Source organism: Polypterus senegalus, chromosome 2, assembly GCF_016835505.1.
Source record: "Polypterus senegalus isolate Bchr_013 chromosome 2, ASM1683550v1, whole genome shotgun sequence".
Classification (NCBI taxonomy): domain Eukaryota; kingdom Metazoa; phylum Chordata; class Cladistia; order Polypteriformes; family Polypteridae; genus Polypterus; species Polypterus senegalus.
This window is the reverse complement of record NC_053155.1, coordinates 165,942,458-165,966,869: the sequence shown is the minus strand read 5'-3', so window position 1 is coordinate 165,966,869 and position 24,412 is coordinate 165,942,458. Positions and strand designations below refer to the sequence as shown.

The 24,412-nt window shown below is 41.2% G+C and overlaps 1 protein-coding gene across 1 annotated transcript in view; it reads left to right on the top strand.

The window, feature by feature from the left end:
• ltn1 (listerin E3 ubiquitin protein ligase 1) overlaps positions 1-24,412 on the top strand; it is a 223,897-nt gene that overhangs the window by 134,892 nt on the left and 64,593 nt on the right. Inside the window, exon 20 of the mRNA XM_039744932.1 lies at positions 22,665-22,800. Coding sequence (XP_039600866.1) covers positions 22,665-22,800 — 136 coding nt within the window. The remainder of the gene's footprint in view (positions 1-22,664; positions 22,801-24,412) is intronic.

Here is a 24,412-nt window from a genome sequence, read left to right as displayed (position 1 = left end):
AATTAACCTGCACTTTACCTTTTAAAAGAATCATGGCTGGTTTTGAGTGAGTTTCTAAACTCTTGTGGGATTCCACCCAACGGGACGACATGCAGAAGAGCGTCCCAAAGCAATTGCAGTATCCGAACGCCGTAGCAGTTCGCCATAAAAGCGAATCCAAAACGATTGCGGACATGCTATAAGCGCCTGCCATCAATGGGTGATACAAGGAACATTATAAATGCACAGGGCACAGTATTACTTTCCCCCAACCCTGCCAGATTCCTGTGTCTGTGTATAGGAGGGTGGCAGATCCCGCTACAATAAGTAACCACGCTGTTGCTGTTTCAAGTTGAATAAAGCTGCTCTTGCTAAAGTACTGAGACTCAGCTTTGTGTTTTTGGGCGCAAGACGGGGAGTCACACGTCACAGCACAAACGCACGCAGTCACAATGCTGTAGTAAACAGTATACGCTCGTAATGGATGTTGACTATATAAGTGACGGAGATAAGGCTCTAGAAACTGCAATTAATTACATTGAGCAACAAGAAGAAGCTACAGGAATTGACATAATGATGCTGCAGAGATGGTGAGACTTGGCAGCGAAGAAACGGCAAAAATGTCTTTAAATCATCACAGGACTGAAGTTTTTCAGTCCAGTACATACTGTATTTAACTTCAGACAATTCTGTATCTGTAAGTTAATTTTTTCAGTTAATTTATTCTGTTTTGTTGTAAAGTTGTAAAACGTGATTATTAGGTTTGTAATGTGTAAAACTATATATATGTATGTATGTTTGTATGTGTATGTATATATATATATATATATATATATATATATATATATACACACACACTAATAAAAGGCAAAGCCCTCAATGACTGACTCACTTACTCACTCACTCACTCATCACTAATTCTCCAACTTCCTGTGTAGGTAGAAGGCTGAAATTTGGCAGGCTCATTCCTTACAGCTTACTTACAAATGTTGGACAGGTTTCATTTAGAAATTCTACGCGTAATGGTCATAACTGGAATCTATTTTTTCATCCATATACTATAATAGACTTCTGCTCGATGGCCGTGGGAAACGGAGTTACGCCTCCCACGTAATTTAGTGCCTGCCCATATAAGGCCGTCCATCAGCGGCAATCCAATAGAAACACTGCTGCCAAATATTCACGGGTGAAGGACTGTGCTTATGCAGATGAAGATGAGATGGTCAGGGTGGTGTTTGGCACAAACTCAGCGAAACTACGAGAGAAAGTTTTAAGTGCCAGGACTAAGGTAACATTAAATACAGCCCTGGACATCTCACAAGATGGCACCAGCACAGCTGGGAACCTTCGATGCATGTACACCGAGCGGCTCACGTGAACTGACGCAGTGCACAGACATAAAGCAACAGTTCCAAAGAGTGCTGAACAAAAACCGAATTACACAATTGAGAAGGCAGCAATAAAAATATGAAGCGTGTGACACATTCAAGCATATTCATAAGTGCAACTACTGCGGAAACAAAGCACACGGTGGAAAAAGTCAATGTCCCGCTAAAGGAAGACAGTGTAAAAAAAAAATCCGTGCATGCAGTGTGTCACGTCTCAGATAAAGAGGAAGACGAACTGTTTATTGATGCAGTAAGAAACGAATCGATGAATGAAACCTGTTATCTTTACAACGATTGACAAACACGGAATGTAACTTGAACACAACACATCCTACAAATACGAACCTGATTGAAAGAAATAATGATAATCAAATCCTTGATGACAGCAACACTCATAACACTCACAAAACAATTACTGTATATTGACAATCATGTTACGTTATTTTTAAAATGTTCCCTTTTCTTTTTCATAACTTCTTTAACACACTACTTCTCCGCTGCGAAGCGTGGGGAGATATATATATTATACACTGCTCACAAAAATTAAAGGAACACTTTAAAGAAACACATTAAATACATCAGATCTCAATATGAAGTTGGATATCTATACAAATAACGACAGGGCAATGTCTTAGGAACAAAAGGATGCCAAGTCTTTTAATGGAAATAAAAGTTTTCTGCATACAGAGGGCTCAATTGTGTAGACACCCTAAAATCAGAGTGAAATGAAGATGTGGCAGGCTAGTCCATTTTTTCAAAAACTTAATTTCTGCTCCTCAAAATGCTTTTCAGTATCTTGTGTGGCCCCCACGAGCTTGTATGCATGCTTGACAACGCCGGGCATGCTCCTAATGAGACGACGGATGGTGTCTTGTGGCATTTCCTCCCAGATCTGTATGAGGGCATCCCTGAGCTGTTGTACAGTCTGAGGAGCAACCTGGTGGCGCCTAATGGACCGAAACATAATGTCCCACAGATGTTCTATTGGGTTTAAGTCAGGGGATCGTGAAGGCCATTCAATTGTTTCAATTCCTTCATCCTCCAGGTACTGCCTGCATACTCTTGCCACATGAGGCTGGCATTTTCGTGCATTAGGAGGAAACCAGGACGTAATGCACCAGCGTAGGGTCTGACAATGGGTCCAAGGATTTCATCCTGATACCTAACGGCAGTCAAGATGCCGTTGTCTAGCCTGTAGAGGTCTGTGAGTCGCTCCATGGATATGCCTCCAAGGTCATCACTGACCCACCACCAAACCAGTCATGCTAAACGATGTTACAGGCAGCATAATATTCTCCACGGCTTCTCCTGACCCTTTCACGTCTTTCACATATACTCAGGGTGAACCTGCTCTCATCTGTGAAAAGCACAGGACGCCAGTGGTGGACCTGCCAATTCTGGTATTCTATGGCAAATGCCAATTGAGCTCCCCGGTGCTGTGCAGTGAGCACAGGGCGCAGTAGACATTTGGGCCCTCAGGCAACCCTCATGAAGTCTGTTTCTGATTGTTTGGTCAGAGGAATTTACACCAGTGGCCTGCTGGAGGTCATTTTGTAGGGCTCTGGCAGTGCTCATCCTGTTCCTCCTTGCCCAAAGGAGCAGATACTGGTCCTGCTGATGGGTTATGGACCTTCTATGGCCCTCTCCAGCTCTCCTAGAGTAACTGCTTGTCTCCTAGAATCTCCTCAATGCCCTTGAGACTGTGCAGGGAGACACAGCAAACCTTCTGGCAATGACACGTATTGATGTGCCATCCTGGAGAAGTTGGACTACCTGTTCAACCTCTGTAGGGTCCAGGTATCACCTCGTGCTACCAGTAGTGACACTGACTGTAGCCAAATGCAAAACTAGTGAAGAAACAGTCAGAAAAGATGAGGAGGGAAAAATGTCAGTGGCCTCCACCTGTTAAACCATTCCTGTTTTGGGGGTCATCTCATTGTTGCCCTTCTAGAGCATCTGTTGTTAATTTCATTAACACCACAGCAGCTGAAACTGATTAACAACCCCCTCTGCTATTTAACTGACCAGATTAATATCCCATAAGTTTCATTGACTTTATGCTATACTCTGATTAAAAGTGTTCCTTTAATTCTTTTGAGCAGTATATATATATATATATATATATATATATATATATATATATATATATATATATATATATATATATATACCCCGATCTACATACTCTCAAATTGACAAACCACATGCCGTGGCGCAATGGAAGAGGCTTCGCCTCTAGCGTCGACGTCCGAGGTTCGATTCCCGAGAGGGGGTGCACTGAGTATGTACGCCTGATGACCCAAAAATTAGGGCGAAACACGTGTCGCGTACTCTTTGCATTATTTCACAGTAAAACTATTTCAATATATATATACATACATATACATACACACACATACATATATCAGCGCTTCCCGATTCATTTTACCCTCGCTTCCCCTTGGTTTGAGACGTATGAAAAAATATGCGGTAACGAGAAAGACAGATCACCAATTGAAGCTTTATGAATAATGGATACTTTATTCGCCATCAATGATTGTTTTGGTAAAGCCATACTCAGTGTAATCATTAGATGAACGGTAAAAAAGTAAGAGCGAGGGAAGGGTGACTCATTGAGGCACGCAGGTGAAACCACAATAGCATGCAGGCTCGATGTAGTGCGCATTAACTTGATCTGAATTGCGCGATCACATTCGAAAAAATGTATCTTTTCAAGTTCTATTTAGTCGACACAAATATCTTTGGTTGCAATGTAAGGCGAATGCACTCTTTACATTTGTATGGTGAAGAAAAATTTATGCAATGATGCCTACATTTAACTTACATTCCTACCAAAGATATTTCTGTCGACTAAATAAAAATTAATTCTATTTAAAACTTAAATAGAACTTGAACAGATACGATAGTTCATAATATCCATGCAGACTTGCACGTAAGAGCGGGAGTCATCCGTTTTAACAAGCAGCGTATTGCACTGATACGAAATAGCCTGCCCATTTAATTATTTAGGAATGGATAAAAAAAATTAAGATTTTGTACAAATAATGTTTTTAATTTTTCTTCCTTGATGGATTCTGGCACCCCCAGCAACAGTTGGTCGCACCCGAAGAGTGTATATGTGTGTGTGTGTGTGTATGTATGTATGTATGTATGTGTGTATATATATATATATATATATATATATATATATATATATATATGTATTTGTGTGTATTTACACTCACCTAAAGGATTATTAGGAACACCATACTAATACGGTGTTTGACCCCCTTTCGCCTTCAGAACTGCCTTAATTCTACGTGGCATTAATTCAACAAGGTGCTGAAAGCATTTTTTAGAAATGTTGGCCCATATTGATAGGATAGCATCTTGCAGTTGATGGAGATTTGTGGGATGCACATCCAGGGCACGAAGCTCCTGTTCCACCACATTCCAAAGATACTCTATTGGGTTGAGATCTGGTGACTGTGGGGGCCATTTTAGTACAGTGAACTCATTGTCATGTTCAAGAAACCAATTTGAAATGATTCGAGCTTTGTGACATGGTGCATTATCCTGCTGGAAGTAGCCATCAGATTAAGGGTACATGGTGGGCATGAAGGGATGGACATGGTCAGAAACAATGCTCTGGTAGCCCGTGGCATTTAAACGATGCCCAATTGGCACTAAGGGGCCTAAAGTGTGCCAAGAAAACATCCTCCACACCATTACACCACCACCACCAGCCTGCACAGTGGTAACAAGGCATGATGGATCCATGTTCTCATTCTGTTTACACCAAATTCTGACTCGGAACTCGAGTCTCATCAGACCAGGCAACATTTTTCCAGTCTTCAACTGTCCAATTTTGGTGAGCTTGTGTAAATTGTAGCCTCTTTTTCCTATTTGTAGTGGAGATGAGTGGTACCCGGTGGGGTCTTCTGCTGTTGTAGCCCATCCGCCTCAAGGTTGTGCGTGTTGTGGCTTCACAAATTCTTTGCTGCATACCTCGGTTGTAACGAGTGGTTATTTCAGTCAAAGTTAGTCTTCTGTCAGCTTGAATCAGTCGGCCCATTCTCCTCTGACCTGTAGCATCAACAAGGCATTTTCGCCCACAGTACTGCCGCATACTGGATGTTTTTCCCTTATCACACCATTCTTTGTAAACCCTAGAAATGGTTGTGCGTGAAAATCCCAGTAATTGAGCAGATTGTGAAATACTCATACCGGCCCGTCTGGCACTAACAACCATGCCACGCTCAAAATTGCTTAAATCACCTTTCTTTCCCATTCTGACATTCAGTTTGGAGTTAAGGAGATTGTCTTGACCAGGACCACACCCCTAAATGCATTGAAGCAATTGCCATGTGATTGGTTGATTAGATAATTGCATTAATGAGAAATTGAACAGGTGTTCCTAATAATCCTTTAGGTGAGTGTATGTATGTGTGTATGTATATGTATGTGTGTATATATGTAGATATGTATATATATATATGTATGTATATATATATATATATATATATATATATATATATATATATATATATATATATATATATATATATATATATATATATATATATGTATATATATATATGTATATATGTATATATATATATATGTATATATATATGTATATATATATATATAATCAAATCCTTGATGACAGCAACACTCAGTAACACTCACAAAACAAATACTGTATATTGACAGTCATGTTACGTTATTTTTAAAATGTTCCCTTTTCTTTTTCTAGCTTTTTAACACACTACTTCTCTATGCACGCGGGTATATATATATATGTATATATATATCCCGAACTACATACTCGAATAATGGATACTTTATTCGCCATCAATGATTGTTTTGGTAAAGCCATACTCAGTGTATTCATTAGATGAACGGTAAAAAAGTAAGAGCGAGGGGAGGATGATTTATTGAGGCATGCAGGCTGTAGTTCGCGTCAACTCTATCTGAATTGCGCGATCACATTTGAAAAAATATATCTTTTTAAGTTCTATTTACTCCATATGTGTCAAACTCAAGGCCCGCGGGCCACATCCGGCCCTGCGTGTAATTATATCCGGCCCGAGATCATTTTATATACTGTATTATTGTTATTAATGGCCCGGGTATATGAAGCGCTGGTAACACAATAAACTACAGATCCCATAATGCAATGCAACGCTTCAGCTGCCTTGCCGAACACTTACTACGTTAATCAAGTCTAGCTTATGATGCTGCAAGTTCACACGATGCTAAAGAGAAAAGTTGATTCTGAAAATAGAGATGGGATGCTGAGTATATGTTTACTGAACCCGTGTGTCTCATTTGTGGAGCTAATGTGGCTGTAATTACAGATACCCGTGCACAATCACAAAGTGATTTCAAGTGAAGCTACTTTTATGGGAGACACAAATGCACCCTTGCACCTTGCCTCACTTTCCCTGTTGCCAAGTAATGTTAAACCAAGTCGTCACTATGGTGTTCCCAAATACGCACTTTGCTGATAAACTGGGCGCTTTGGTGACTTTGAAGAACAAAAAAAGTCCGTCTACATGCGGCTCGAACCTTGTGCATGTTTGGTAGCACATATCTGTGTGAGAAGCTCTTCTCAGTGATAAAGACTAACAAAACAGCACACAGGAGTCGCCTCACTGATGAGCACCTGCAATCTATCCTGAGAATCTCCACAACACAGAACCTCACACCAAACAGAAACGAACATGTTGCCAAAAAAAGATGCCAGGTGTCCAGCTCTAAAATGACATATGAGCAAAGACAACTGAATGATTTGATTTGTTATTGCTGAAAGGAACACATTTTATTTGTATTTCCAGGTTTTGTTATGCAGCATGTTCATATTTGAATTTGTATAATTTTGACAGGATATATTTTTATGGAGAGCAAAATCTTTTGGGATATTTAAAATCTAAGTTTATTTTTTATATAAAATTACATAAGAGTAAAGAAATTTGAATGTTTGTTCTTTTAACGTTTACTTTATTTCTAACTTGTATAATTTAGGCAGGATATATTTTTATGGAGAGCAAAATATTATAAGTTGTTTAAGGTTTGAGTTGATTTATTCAGGAATAATATTCCTGTCTGTTTTTACCATTCCTACCAAAGATATTTCTGTCGACTAAATCAAAATTCCTTCTATTTAAAATTTAAATAGAACTTGAACAAATACGATAGTTCATAATATCCACGAGACTTGCACGTAAGAGCGGAGTCATCCGTTTTAACAAGCAGCGTATTGCACTGATACGAAATAGCTGTGTGTGTATATATGTAGATATGTATGTATATGTATATATATGTTTATATGTGTGTGTGTGTATGTATGTATATATATATATATATGTATTTGTGTGTATATATGTGTGTGTATGTATGTATGTGTATGTATATGTATGTGTGTATATGTATATATGTGTATATATATGTGTATATGTATAGATATGTATATATATATGTTTATGTGTGTGTGTAAATATATATATATATATATATATATATGACAACAACACTCATCACTCACTCACAACAGTGACAAAACAATTACATTGACAGTCATGTTACGTTATTTTCAAAATGTTTCCTTTTCTTTTCATTGCTTCTTTAACACACTACTTCTCCGCTGCGAAGCGCGGGTATTTTGCTAGTAAATATATATATATATGTATGTATATATGTATATATGTATATATATATATATATGTATGTGTATTTATGTGTGTATATATATATATATATATATATATATATATTTATACAGTAATCCCTCCTCGATCTGGGGTTGCGTTCTAGACCCCCCCGCGATAGGTGAAAATCAGCGAAGTAGAAACCATATGTTTGTATGGTTATTTTTATATATTTTATGCCCTTATAAACTCTCCCACACTGTTAACATTATTAGAGCCCTCTAGACATGAAATAACACCCTTTAGTCAAACGTTTAAACTGTGCTTCATTACAAGACAGAGATGGCAGTTCTTTCTCACAATTAAAGAATGCAAACATATCTTATCTTCAAAGGAGCACCGTGAAGAGCAGATAATGTCAGAGAGAGCTGGCTAAGAAAAGCAAACAATCAAAAAATCAATACGTACTTTTAAGTATACAGAAGCACCGATAAAGCGGCATTTTTTAGAGGAGCGTCCTATCTTCTAGGCAAACAGCCACTGTGTAAACAGCCCCCTCTGCTCTCACCCCCTCCGTCAGGCAGTTAGAGTGAGAGAGACAGAGAGAAGCAAACAAAACAAGCGCCACGCGGGAAGCATATCTTATAGCATTGAGGAGTTTTAGTTAATATATAGTACATGCTCTGATTGGGTAGCTTCTAAGCCATCCGCCAATAGCGTCCCTTGTATGAAATCAACTGGGCAATCAAACTGAGGAAGCATGTAACCTAAATTAAAAGACCCATTGTCCGCAGATAGCGGCGAACCAGCTTAAAAATCCGTGATATATATTTAGATGTGCTTACATTTAAAATCCGCGATAGAGTGAAGCCGCGAAAGTCGAAGCGCGATATAGCGAGGAATTACTGTACTAGCAAAATACCCGTGCTTAGCAGCAGAGAAGTAGTGTGTTAAAGAAGTAATGAAAAAGAAAAGGAAACATTTTGAAAATAACGTAACATGATTGTCAATGTAATTGTTTTGTCACTGTTGTGAGTGATGAATGTTGCCTTCATATATATATTATATATATATAGATATATATATATATATATATACACATACATATATAAACATATATATATACATATCCATACATATATACATATATATATATATATGTATGTATGTATATATGTATATGTATGTATATGTGTGTATATATGTGTGTATATATAGATATATATATATATATATATATATATATATATATATATATTTATATATATATATTTATATTTATATATATATATATATATATATATATATATATATATATATATATATATATATATATATATATATATATATATAAACTGCTCAAAAAAATTAAAGTAACACTTTGAAAACACATCAGATCTCAATGGGAAAAAGAAATCCTCCTGGATATCTATACTGATATAGACTGGGTAATGTGTTAGGAACGAAAGGATGCCACATCGTTTGATGGAAATGAAAATGATCAACCTACAGAGCCCTGAATTCAAAGACACCCCAAAAATCAGAGTGAAAAAATTATGTGGCAGGCTAGTCCATTTTGCCAAAATTTAATTGCAGCAACTCAAAATTGTATGCAGCACTTTGTATGGCCCTGTGTTCTTGTATACATGCCTGACAACATCGGTGCATGCTTCTAATGAGATGACAGATGGTGTTGTGGGGGATCTCCTCCCAGATCTGGACCAGGGCATCACTGAGCTCCTCGACAGTCTGAGGTGCAACCTGGTGGCATTGGATGGACCAAAACATAATGTCCCAGAGGTGTTGTATTGGATTTAGGTTAGGAAAGTGTGGTGGCCAGTCAATGGTATCAATTCCTTCATCCTCCAGGAACTGCCTGCATACTCTCACCACATGAGGCCAGAAATTGTCGTGCACCAGGAGCCACTGTACCAGCATAGGGTCTGACAATGGGTCCAAGGATTTCATCCTGATACCTAATGGCAGCCAAGGTGCCTTTGTCAAGCCTGTAGCGGTCTGTGTGACCCTCCATGGATATGCCTCCCCAGACAATCATTAACCCACCACCAATCTGCTCATGCTGAATGATGTTACAGGCAGCATAATGTTCTCCATGGCTTCTCCAGACCCTTTCACTTCTGTCTTTCTGGTTGTTTGGTCAGAGACATTCACACCAGTGGCCTGCTGGAGGTCATTTTGTAGGGCTCTGGCAGTGCTCATCCTGTTCCTCTTTGCCCAAAGGAGCAGATACTGGTCCTGCTGATGGGTTAAGGACCTTCTATGGCCCTCTCCAGCTCTCCTAGAGTAACTGCTTGTCTGCTAGAATCTCCTCCATGCCCTTGAGACTGTGCAGGGAGACACAGCTAACCTTCTGGCAATGACATGTATTGATGTGCCATCCTGGAGAAGTTGGACTACCTGTGCAACCTCTGTAGGGTCCAGGTATTGCCTCATGCTACCAGTAGTGACACTGACTGTAGCCAAATGCAAAACTAGTGAAGAAACAGTCAGAAAAGATGAGGAGGGAAACATGTCAGTGGCCTCCACCTGTTAAACCATTCCTGTTTTGGGGGTCATCTCATTGTTGCCCTCTAGTGCATCTGTTGTTAATTTCATTAACACCACAGCAGCTGAAACTGATTAACAACCCCCTCTGCTACTTAACTGACCAGATTAATATCCCATAAGTTTCATTGACTTTATGCTATACTCTGATTAAAAAGTGTTCCTTTAATTCTTTTGAGCAGTATATATATACATATATACATATCTACATATACACACACACATTTATATTTATATATATATATATATATATATATATATATATATATATATATATATACACACACACACACATACATACATACACACAGGTATATATATGTGTACTGTATATACATGTATGTGTCTATATGTGTGTGTATAGCTTTGGTCACTGAGTGCAAGGGAAAAATAATAAAATGTAGTCTATAAGTTATTAAACAGTAAAACATTAACGTTTTAAGAAGTAAAGCTACATTGAGCATTACTGGAGTGGTTGCGGGTAAACTACATTTTAAAGACGGTGTAACACAACAGGTAAGTAGTACTAACAGCAGCAATGTATATGGATGATCTCTTGGTAGTCGATCCCTTTTGAAAGGCGCTACATGACGGCTGTGGTATAGAAATTACATTTTCTATGTGATACGTCCAAATTTCTGCCTCTGGTAATGTGCCTTACCGGCATTACCAGCAATTAAAGAAAATGAGTTTTGTGTCCTCAGTAGTGTTAAGAGAGAAAGGCTTTGGTCTGGGATAAAAGGAAAAAAGGTGTAAAGAAAGGAAAGTTGCCTTTTTCTTTTATATAGTGTAGAGAGATGTCTTCGCTGACGATATGAGCGCCTTTTGGGGACAGTCGCGGTGGGTCTTGTGTAGACTGGTGAGACGTTGCTGCCATTAACCGGCTGGGATGGCATTGTTGGTCCTCCAATCCTGTGCGTGTCTTCATAATCCGACCTGACGACCTCATAATTGTATACGTGTAAAAGAAAGTGCGAAGCGCCTTAATATTAGTTTGCTGCGGTCTAGAAATGGGATCCCGTGTTTACCGATGTTTGGGCTATAGCTCATGGGAAAGGGGAAAAAAATGAAAAGTGTTTACTTTCACTTAAGGCAGAAGCGCAGTCAGCGTCTCAAAGTCCGGCACAGCTACGCACGTGCGCGTGCCGGCTGCCCGACTTTTGTAGGGTTTTTGCAGTGCAGGAAACGCCACTTTTTGCAGACACGTTTACTTTCACTTAAGGCAGAAGCGCAGTCAGCGTCTCAAAGGCCGGCGCTCGGCTGCCCGACCTTTGTAGTATTTTTGCAATGCAGGAAACGCCACTTTTTGCAGACACGTTCACGTGAGCAAAACTCTCCACGCTTTTTAGAGGTCTTGCTTTCTCTGCATACTGCGTTCATAGTCAGTTCACGTGAGCCGCTCGAAGTACATGCATCGAAGCTTCTGAGCTGTGCCTGTGCTATCTCATGCGATCTTGCGATGTTCACAACGTTATTTAATGTTAGCTAAGACCCGGCACTTAAAAGTTTCTCGCTACAGCAATTTTAACTCCGTTACAAAGGGATCTAAAGTCTCGTTTATACCTCGTGTCTTCTCATTAAACTTGTATCTCGCGAATAAAGTATTCGGCATTTTTCTTCAGCGCTCTTTGGGAGCTCTTCCTTCTTTTCTACGTACTGCGATCACAGTCACTTCACGTGATTACGTGGGAGGCGTGATGATGTCACACTCAACTCCGCCCCCCACGGCCATCGGGCTAACGTCCATTACGGTATATGGAGAAAAAAAGGTTCCAGTTATGACCATTACGCGTAGAATTTCGAAATGAAACCTGCCCAACTTTTGTAAGTAAGCTGTAAGGAATGAGCCTGCCAAATTTCAGCCTTCTACCTACACGGGAAGTTGGAGAATTAGTGATGGTGAGTCAGTGAGGGCTTTGCCTTTTATTAGTATAGATTCACTAAGTCGCCCGACCATGGGATATGCATGACAGAGCCACACCCGCCAACTCGCAGAACCCCGCCCACCAACTCTAAGACCATGGGATACACACGACAGAGCCCCGTCCGCGTCCACCCTCGCTCTTGAGGCATGCGTACTGCCTGCTCATGTGCCCGCAAACAACACCTCACCAAACAGAGCCTCAGTCGCTTTCGTCTCTGCTACAGTCCATATAAACCTCTGAGCCACGTTGACTTTTCATTGTTCTTTTCTATTCTGGTTGCTTTTCTTTATATATATATATATATATATATATATAATTGACCAAGTCGCCCAACCATGGGGTACGCATGACATAGCCCCGCCTGCCCACTCTAACCCTCTTCCCGTGTCATGGGGAACGCACGACAGAGCCCAGCCCGCCATTTCTAATCCTCCTCCTGCATCCATCGTCGCTCTCGAGGCATGCGCACTGCCTGCTCATGTGTCTGCCCCCAACACCACACCAAACGCATCCTCAGTCCCTTTGGTCTGTGCTACAGTCCACATGAACCTCTGAGCGACGTTGACTGTTCATTTTCTTTACATGGTCAACGCTTCACATGTGTTTCATGGAAACAACACTTCTTTCAATTTTATACAAATTCCTGCATCAGGCAACTGTTTGTTTCTATCAGTCGGATATTTCTGGAAAAATTTAATCGACGAAACTATTGCTCTTGAACTTCGCAACATGGCTGTAACCTTTGTTTGCCAACATTGGGATAACTTCAGCGACGTGCTGTCCATTGTTCTTAGTCACGGAAGCACAGTCATATAGTCTGCTCAACAATACGCTGGCTACATGAATACTTCTGGAGTTTATGGTGGCTGGGCAGAAATTGTAGCCATGTCCCAAATGCTTCCAGCTACTGTCACCATTCACTTCCGAGAACGTCCTCATGCCTCTCCTCGAGTTTACATTCCGGGCCCACATCTCTCCATATCCCTGCTCTTTAGCGGTGATTTGGATCATGGGCATTACAGTATATAGTTCTCTTGCCTCTCACAAACACACGTGTTGACCTTCTGGTGCCATCTATTGACAATGTCGGTATGTGCACACAAAATACACACCCACCTGTTCTCCACACTGATGTGACGTCCCCTTCCCACTATCCTCTTACTGAAAAACATTTACAAACACATTTCACACCGGAATTTCAATGCAACATTTACTCAAAAACCTTCACACTCCAGAAATATCTCAACGCACATTTCAAAACACACTCCACTGAAGGAATGATGCAATGTGAACATTGCCAGCAATGCTTCAAAACAACTCGCACTCTCAAGAAGCACTTACAAACTCATTCCACTCACACCTTCAATTGCACATTTTGTAACAAAGACTTCACGGCTGAGATGGATCTCCTCAACCATGTGCAAATCCATTCAACACAAACATTTGTATGCAACATTTGCGACAAACAGTTTCACGCGCGCAGATACCTTACCATTTCAAAACACATTCCCTGATGAAATCCTTTCAGTGTCAACACTGCACTAAATCTTTCGAAACATCATTTCTTCTCAACAAACATACGAAAACACATTCCCATGACACATTCTTTGAATGTGTACATTGCAAAAGCTCTTTCAAAAACTCGCATCTTCTCGCAAACCACATGCACAGTCATCACATTCAACTTTCCGCTGCTTTTCAAGTAGATACCGCCATTCCCGTCCAAGAATATAACATTAGCCTACCTACTGCACTATGTACTTCTTGCAATGCTCTTTATTAGCCTTCAGAGGTCAACAAATCCAGACATTACACTAAGTGTTGTCATACCGGCAACGTGTCTTTGCCACTGCTATCCCAACCTCCTCTTTTATTAGAAAACCTCTTGATTGGCAAGAACCCACTGTCCCGAAATTACTGTGATCATATCAGGGAATACAACTCTGCTTTAGCTTTCGCTTCAATGGGAGCCAACATCGCTCAACCATTTGGCCACGGACCGTATGCTTTCAGAATCCACGGTCAAATTTATCACCAAGTCTCTCCTTTATATACCAATCCTAACACATCACCGCCTTCCCAGGGGCTCACCACCTATGGGAGGGGCCAAGGAGGTCAGGTGCAGTGTGAGTTGGGTGGTGGCCGGAGGCGGGGACCTTGGCGGTCTGATCCTCGGCTACAGAAACTGGCTCTTGGGACGTGGAATGTCACCTCTCTGAAGGGGAAGGAGCCTGAGCTAGTGCGAGGTGAGAGGTTCCGCTAGATATAGTCGTACTCACCTCGACGCACAGCTTGGACTCTGGAACCAATCTCCTTGAGAGGGGCTGGACTCTCTACCACTCTGGAGTTGCCCCCGGTGAGAGGCGCCGAGCAGGTGTGGGCATACTTATTGCCCCCTGACTTGGAGCCTGTGCGTTGGGGTTTACCCCGGTGGACGAGAGGGTGGCCTCCCTCCGCCTTTGGGTGGGGGGAAGGGTCCTGACTGTGGTTTGTGCGTATGCGAACAGCAGTTTGGAGTATCCACCCTTTTTGGAGTCTCTGGAGGGGTGCTAGAGGGCATACCTTCTGGGGATTCCCTCGCTTTGCTGGGAGACTTCAATGCTCACGTGGGCAATGACAGTGAGACCTGGAAGGGCGTGATTGGGAGGAATGGCCCCCCCGATCTGAACTCGAGCGGTGTTTTGTTATTGGACTTCTGTGCTCACCACGGATTGTCCATAACGAACACCATGTTCAAGCATAAGGGTGTTCATATGTGCACTTGGCACCAGGACACCCTAGGCCTCAGTTCGATGATCGACTTTGTGGTGTGTCGCCGGACTTGCGCCATATGTCTTGGACACTCGGGTGAAGAGAGGGGCGGAGCTGTCAACTGATCACCACCTGGTGGTGAGTTGGCTTCGATGGTGGGGGAAGATGCCGGTCAGACCTGGTAGGCCCAAGCGTGTTGTGAGGGTCTGCTGGGAACGGCTGGCAGAGTCCCCTGTCAGAAGTAGCTTCAACTCCCACCTCGGCAGAACTTCAACCACGCCCCGAGGGAGGTGGGGACATTGAGTCCGAATGGGCCATGTTCCGTGCCTCTATTGTTGAGGCGGCTGACGGAGCTGTGGCGCAAGGTGGTCGGTGCCTGTCGCGGCAATCCCCAACCCGTTGGTGGACACCGGCGGTGAGGGATGCCGTCAAGCTGAAGAAGGAGTCCTATAGGACTTTTTGTCCTGGTGGGTCTCTGGAGGCAGCTGATAGGTACCGGCAGGCCAAGCGGAAAGCGGCTTCGGTTGTTGCTGAGGCAAAAACTCGGGCATGGGAGGAGTTTGAGAGGCCATGGAGAGCGACTTTGGACGGCTTCGAGGAGATTCTGGTCCACCGTCCGGCGTCTCAGGAGGGGAAGCAGTGCAGTGTCAACACCGTATATGGTGGGGATGGTGCGCTGCTGACCTCACTCGGACGTTGGGTCGGTGGGGGAGTACTTCAAGACCTCCTCAATCCCACTAACATGCCTTCCAATGAGGAAGCAGAGCCTGGGGACTCTGAGGTGGGCTCTCCCATCTCTGGGACTGAAGTCACCGAGGTGGTCAAAAAAACTCCTTGGTGGCAGGGCCCCGGGGGTGGATGAGATACCGAGTTCCTTAAGGCTCTGGATGTTGTAGGACTGTCTTGGTTGACACGTCTCTGCAACATCGCATGGACATCGGGACAGTGCCTCTGGATTGGCAGACGGGGTGGTGGTCCCCTCTTTAAAAGGGGACCGGAGGGTGTGTTCCAACTATAGAGGGATCACACTCCTCAGCCTCCCTGGAAAAGTCTATTCGGGGTTCTGGAGAGGAGGGTCCGTCGGATAGTGAACCTCGGATTCAGGAGGAACAGTGTGGTTTTGTCCTGGTCGGAACAGTGGACCAGCTCTTCACCCTTAGCAGGTCCTGGAGGGTGCATGGGAGTTTGCCCAACCAGTCTACATGTGTTTTGTGGACTTGGAAAAGGCATTCACCGTGTCCCTCGGGAATCCTGTGGGGTGCTCGGGAGTATGGGGTACGGACCCCTGATAAGAGCTGTTCGGTCCCTGTACAACCGGTGTCAGAGCTTGGTCCGCATTGCCGCAGTAAGTCGAGCCCGTTTCCAGTGAGAGTTGGACTCCGCCAGGGCTGCCCTTTGTCACCGATTCTGTTCATAACTTTTATGGACAGAATTTCTAGGCGCAGCCAGGGTGTTGAAGGGGTCGGTTTGGTGGACTCAGGATTGGGTCACTGCTTTTGCAGATGATGTTGTCCTGTTTGCTTCATCAGGCCGTGATCTTCAGCTCTCTCTGGATCGGTTCGCAGCTGAGTGTGAAGCGGCTGGGGTGAGAATCAGCACCTCCAAATCCGAGACATGGTCCTCAGCCGGAAAAGGGTGGAGTGCCCTCTCAGGGTTGGGGAGAGATCCTGCCCCAAGTGGAGGAGTTCAAGTATCTCGGGTCTTGTTCACGAGTGAGGGAAGAATGGAGCGTGAGATGACAGGCGGATCGGTGCGGCATCCGCAGTGATGCGGCTCTGCATCGGTCTGTCGTGGTGAAAAAGAGCTGAGCCGTAAGGCAAAGCTCTCAATTTACCAGTCGATCTACGCTCCTACCCTCACCTATGGTCATGAGCTATGGGTAGTGACCGAAAGAATGAGATCGCGAATACAAGCGGCTGAAATTAGTTACCTCTGCAGGGTGTCTGGGCTTTCCCTTAAAGATAGGGTGAGAAGCTCAGTCATCCGGGAGGGCTCAGAGTAGAGCCACTGCTCCTCCGCATCGAGAGGAGTCAGATGAGGTGGCTCGGGCATCTGATCAGGATGCCTCCTGGACGCCTCCCTGGTGAGGTGTTCCAGGCACGTCCAACCGGGAGGAGGCCCCGGGGAAGACCCAGGACACGCTGGAAGGACTATGTCTCCCGGCTGGCCTGGGAACGCATTGGGATTCTACCGGAAGAGCTGGAAGAAGTGGCCGGGGAGAGGGAAGTCTGGGTTTCTCTGCTTAAGCTGCTACCCCCACGACCCAACCTCGGATAAGCGGAAGAGGATGGATGGAACACGTCACCACAATACGGTCAGCTATATATCTTCGATTCTGCTGAGGCTACCACTCAACGTTTGCAAAAGGAATGTAACAGTGCTTGCAGTGACATTTTGTTGCTGCAACTAGACAAAATGATACGACGGGTTAATGCCTTCACTAAGTCTTATGTGCAAATGCATGACATTATCACTCACAGTAACCCTGTTGCTGCTGTATGAATGGTATTCATGGAAAATCCAAATCTGGATATGAGAAGGTATAACGCCCTGTCCTGTCAAACTGATGTTGCTGCTATCTTTGTAGGTGAAGACGGGGAACCTCCTGCACAACGGGACATTTGCATATACCCAAGGTTAGGATGCTTGCAAGCGTATCTCTGTACTCAATATGAACTGTGACCCTATAGTTTGTCCACTGTTATTCCCTTACGGAGATCCAGGCTGGCACATACAATTGACCCATGTTGAGGAAAAGCGAACCACGAAAAGAACACGAGTCACGGAGCTCCAATTTTATGCGTATAGGCTTGCCATGAGATCTGCATTTAGCGTCTTGCATTCCAGTGGCAAACTCTTCCAGTAATACGTCATCGACACATATGTCAGAACAGAAGGTGCGCGTTTACATTACCTACACTTCCATCAGCAAGATTTGCGTGTAGAGCAATACAGGGGACTGCAGGATGCTGTCGCTGCGAAAGCACAACACCATAACCTCCGCCCTGGACAATTGATCATTCTTTCCTCTACCTTTCAAGGCAGTCCAAGGTATATGCAACAGAACTACCAAGACACGATTGCAATTGTACTCAAATGTGGAAAGCCTGACTTATTCCTAACCTTCACCTGCAATCCTGCTTGGCCGGAAATCTCTAACGCCATTTCCCATCATGAGCGACCTGAACACAGACCTGACATCGTTGCTCGCGTCTTTCATATCAAACTGCGAGAATTCCTAACAGATATGCTGGAGAGGAATATTTTCAGCAATGTTTTCGTTTACATCTTCGTCATAGAGTTCCAAAAATGAGGATTGCCTCATTGCCATATGTTAATTACACTTCAGTCACAAACCAAAATAAGGACCAAAGATGACATAGACAAATATGTCTGCTCTGAGCTTCCAAATCCCGAAATATACCCTCGACTTTTCCAAATTGTCACTAAATGCATTGTACATGGCCTGTGTGGAATGCTCAATGCCAACTCACCTTGCATGAAAGACGGCACGTGTACCAAAAAATTTCCTAAAGGACTTCAACGCAGAAACTCAAGAAAACACACAAGCATATCCCATTTACCACCTAAGACGGTGGAGAACTGCCATTGTTGGCAAATATGATATCGACAACCGTTGGATAGTTCCTTAAAATCCCTGGCTTTCTCAGAAATTCAATGCTCATATTAACGTTGAAGTTTGCGCATCCATTCAGTGTGTCAAGTGTTTATATTTCTACAAAGGACAAGACGCTGCATCCATTGCACCTCACAGAGAGCCAGCCAATGGTGTTTTCCAACATGATTAAATACAGACTTTCCTTGACGGTAGGTATGTTAGTGCTCCTGAGGCTATGTGGCGTTTGAACGAGTACAGTCTTTCAGAAAAATCTCACGTTATTACATGATTACCAGTTCATTTGCCAGAACAACAAGTCATCTTCTTTCATGAGGGTCACGAAGAACAAGCGCTACAAAGACAAGCCAACAAAAACACTATGCTCTTAGCATGGTTTGAACTGAACAAGACAGATCCCGAAGCTGTGGAGTTACATTACACTGATGTTCCCCAACATTACACATTCCAACAGTCCTCTGGAAAATGGAAAAAGAGAATCAGAGGAGGCACAAAGTGATCGGTAGAATGCCTGTTGTTGCCATTAACGACACCAGACATTATTACCTCAGACTTCTTCTTACCCGTACCGTAGCCGTCACAAGTTTCCACCATCTACGATCGGTCAACGGCATTGAATGTGAGACTTTCAAAGAAGCTTGCCAGCAATTAGGTCTTCTTAAAGACGACAAAATATGGCATGATACTCTTACAGAGGCATCCCAAATACGAATGCCACCATTCTTGCGAGAACTTTTCATTTTCATCTGTGTCTTTGGCGAACCCCACAACGTTCCATGCCTTTGGCACACGCATAAATTCTCCCTTTCTGAGGACTTTCTCTCAAAATATTTCACACGCACCGCTTGCATGTATGCTCTCATGGAAATTAATGACATGCTGCAACCACATGGCTTCAACCTGCACAAATAACACCTACCCCTCACTGACATTCGTCCACTTTATCATTCATCTCCCACCTTAGACGCTCAGGCTGAACACTCACACGCTATGGAACACTACGACAGACTCAACACAGGACAGAAACAAGCTGTTGACACTGTTTTACACGCTACATACAGCGATTCCCATTCCCAACAAACATGCTTCTTCTTAGATGGTCCTGCTGGAACAATGAAAACCTTTGTGTACAAAACCCTGATTCATCAACTGTCGCATCTACAGGAATACCTGCAACATTGTTACCGGGTTGACGAACTGCACATTCCGTTTTTAAAATACCGTTGAAGCTGAGTACTACTTCCACATGCAACATCAGACCTCGCCCCATCCTTGCTTGTGAACGACTGAGCCTATTATTTACATTTTACACAACATCCCAACTTCATTGGAATTGGGGTTGTAAAACAATTGCCGCAAGTGTCAGTTTCCACATCAGTGTGTGCATTGAAATCCTCCATCAACACTACATGGTCAGAATTTATGGCTAAAACAGATAAAATGCTGCCAAATTCAATAATGACCAATGAAAATGTCCCTGGTTGTCTGTAGAGATGCACTACAATTGTGCTGGAATCTGTTTTAATATTTAAAAGGAGTGCCTCAAAAGATGTAAATTCAACAAAATTTTTAGAAGCGGTTTTTATATTGTCACAATGAATTTTTCGAAGACCTGCTCAACTAGTATCTCTAGATTTTTAAAGGAATGTTTATCCTTTTGGTGATGTCTCAGCAAAGGGAATAGTGTCAGACTTACTAATCTTGGTTTCAGAGTCTATACTTAAAATGATATTATTTACCAAAACACCTTTATTACAAAGATAGCAAATCTTTAATAAGCAGCATTTTAAACAGCAAAGATGTTTCTGAAATGGTAATATATTTTTTTGTTTTACTTTAAAAACAGGTGCCCCTGATATGGTTTATCTCTTGGACTAAATTATGCTTCTTATTTTTTGGTTATCTCAATAATTTAAAGTTTGCATCAAGACTAAATTTATAAGATTCTGGGTAGCAGCTACAGGATAGAAATAGGTATGATAAACAACAGCCTGTGATTTAAGACAAGACTGTGACTTGGATGGTGGTCTAGCAAGTTTTTCTGATATATTTTGTGATTTAAAATAATCTCTCTTGAATAATCCAGGCCTTTCCCAAAAACCATCCCAATTGTTTACAAAGGCTGTGTTTTTATTTGCACACCAGGTTTCTAGCCAGCAATGTAGAGAACAAAGTCTGCTATAAATCACATCTTCTCTATATAATCTTGGTAATGGGTCAGGCACAATTCAGTTCCAACATTTTCTTTTTGCTGTGGTGCATAGAGATATGAAGTTCCCCTTTAATACCTCAAATTTCTGTAAATAAATATCATTAGTGGCGACATGCAGCAAAAAGTTGGATTCTCCATCTTTGTCCAGAAGGTCCAATGTAGGCTATATTTCAGATACCTTCGCCCCTGTGAGGCATTTAACATTAACTACTGAATTAACATAGTTTGGAATTCTGACATTCTACAGTATGAAGTTGGAAATTATGAGCACTTTATTTTTTTCAGGCTCCACAGACACGCTGAGAATCTGTTTTGAGCCCAAATTGGTGACCAGGGTGCTGAGGGGACTACATTTTAACTTTTGAGGCACAGTCTTAGCTGTCACTCTTTGGCTAAATTGGTACTGCAGAATTTTGCCATGCACTGACTATGGTGGGACCTGGAGAGACAGAAACTGAATCAAAATTAATTAAATTGTCTTAACAAACCAAGTGTATCAACTTTACAATATTCCTAATCACTATCTAAGGAGTGTAATAAATACTGCTAAAAAACAGGATAAATGGGTGAATATGGTCACCCTAGGACTCTACCATGACAAAACAACCACTATTGCATACTTTTTTTTTTTTAAAACGAAATACTGTACCTCTGCATCTGTTAGAGCTACAACACACTTTTGCAACATTGTGATTTTGAAGCAGTGAAAAAGTAGATCCACACAGCTTTTAAATCAATAACCCAGTGCAGTCAAGAGAAACAACTTAAATATACTGTAAATATTAGGCTTTGATTTTCAGTTAAGTTTATAGTTTTTGGTTTTCCTTTTAACTTTCACTTTGTCATATCCTTCTTATGTCAGTCTTTATTTTTACATTTCATTTAAGTAAAAAGAGGGATGTGGAAATACTGTAGGAGTTTCTGTTGCTTAGCAATATTAGGTAAATTTGGTATATGGAGATGTTCTAAAAGGGTCAAGGTATGTGCATTGTCTAGGGTGTATGTTTATTTTGTTGTTTTGTAGAATTAAGATTATCTTCAAGCAGTTGTTTGCATATTAAGAAAAGCTGAATGATGCTATAAAATTTCCTTGTTTCAATATGCTTATTTTAGCTTATTTTATGGCAGTTGTAAAGGCAAAAAAGGATATAGTCTGCATCTTCCTTTACTTATCTTTTTTTTTTTTTTTTACATTTTCCTTCATTGTATTTTATCTTCTCATTAAAACATATTTTTTTAACCTGGTAAACATGGTAAAAGTAAAGTGAAAGGCAATGGCAGAGAAGGTAACTTGTTTCCACTTGAATGGAAATGTACAAAACAATGTGTTGATTTTCACAAGGAAGTTTTACTTATTTGCCCTGTATCTATAAACATGTACATATATGAATTATATAGTTTTCCTGAATTATATGTTCCTTTAAAAAAATTGTATTTAGTGAACCAGTTGTAATAAAAATCAACCAAATTTGAATCTTCTGTTGTTAAGACTAAAAATCGCTTGTCTTGTCTTACAAATTGTCTGTGTTTTTATTCAACTTAAGATTTATTTATTTAATTTTTTTTTTTGTGTAGGAGGATGTGGCCACCTTGCTATTATCCGTTACTGTTTAAATGGTGACGCTTCTGAAGATCAAGAACTGCAAAGTGTCATTCTGCGTATCATTACAGAATGGAGGGAGACTAATGAGCATTTGTTCCTTTTCAATACGTAAGCAATCATTATATATCAATTGATGAACATGAAAACTAAAAACTAAAATTAACATCATGTATACTGAGAGAAAAATGGTTTTGTGTACGTTTTAGTGTCCAGGATTCTAATTCTTCTCCCAGTTACTCTCTGTTTTCTGGTGTGTGTGTTTTTTTTTTTTTTAATCTTTGGCATTACCTCATTTCACCGACACGACTTGGAGTATGTGTATGAGTGAACCCCATGTTTTCCTGCCTTGCATTTATTGCTGCTGGAATAAGCTCCAACCCCATGTCCCTTTTATGTCAATGTCATTTTTTTGACATGGGTTTCTTGAAGATGCTTGAATTTCCTTCTCCAGCCTAAACATTGCCCTGATATACACTGAAGTAAACTGAAGATTATAGAAAGGACATTTAAGCCTGTAGTGATATTCTTCTGTTTTTTCAAATACAACTCATCCATAACTCAGTATTCTGATTTTCTACAGCGTTTGTGTTCTTAAACCTCATCTACTGTCACTTTGTCTCTGCTAACAAATGTGCTTGACATGTTTTTTGATCTTTGAATAGTAATTATATTAAGAGAAGTGATTAATATCTAGAAATGTTTGATATTAATAATGTTTGATATTAATATTGTTTTCAAAAAATACTGATTAGATAAAGAAAAGTCTTGACCCATTGGCATTTATGTGCTTCAATCATGTCCCTTATTTACACCATGGGCTTTGCTCATTGTAACATGCCAGAGTGAAGAAATCTAACGGAGCACTGTCTTTTCATTTAGGTGCATTTACATAACACATTCAAATATATTTAAATTTTCAACAATCAACATATAGTTAAATGGTATATTCCAGAAATAGCCCTAATGTCATTAAGCATTATGTAAAGTCCCAGACTTGTTAAAATGTCCTGTGCAAATATTTGGTCATTACATATCAAAAGTCTCATTTGTTAACTGTTATCAGAGAGCAAAAGTGTTAACCGTTACAGGTACAATTCCATTAGAACAAACTCCATTGTAACAAAATACTAGTTTTTAACAGATTCATATTTTTGATCCTGGCCAATTTCCTGTAGTACTAATTTTAAGAAAACCCCTTTACAGCAAAGTCCGTTTTATCTACAAAACTAGCAAAATACCCGCGCTTCGCAGCGGAGAAGTAGTGTGTTAAAGAAGTTATGAAGAAGAAAAGGAAACATTTTAAAAATAACGTAACATGATTGTCAATGTAATTGTTTTGTCACTGTTATGAGTGTTGCTGTCATATATATATATATATATATATATATATATATATATATATATATATATATATATATATATATATACATACAGTCCCGATCAAAAGTTTAAGACCACTTGAAAAATGGCAAAAAAATAATATTTTGCATAGTTGGATCTTAACAAGGTTCCAAGTAGAGCTTCAACATGCAACAAGAAGAAATGGGAGTGAAATAAAATATTTTTTGAGCATGCAATTTAATGAAAACAACGATTAAACTAAAACAGGCTGTTTTACAGCTGATCAAAAGTTTAGGACCACACCTCCAAAAAAACCCGTAAACCCCCCCCAAAACAGAAATCAATCTTCCAAACATGAACTCAGTACTGAGTAGCTCCA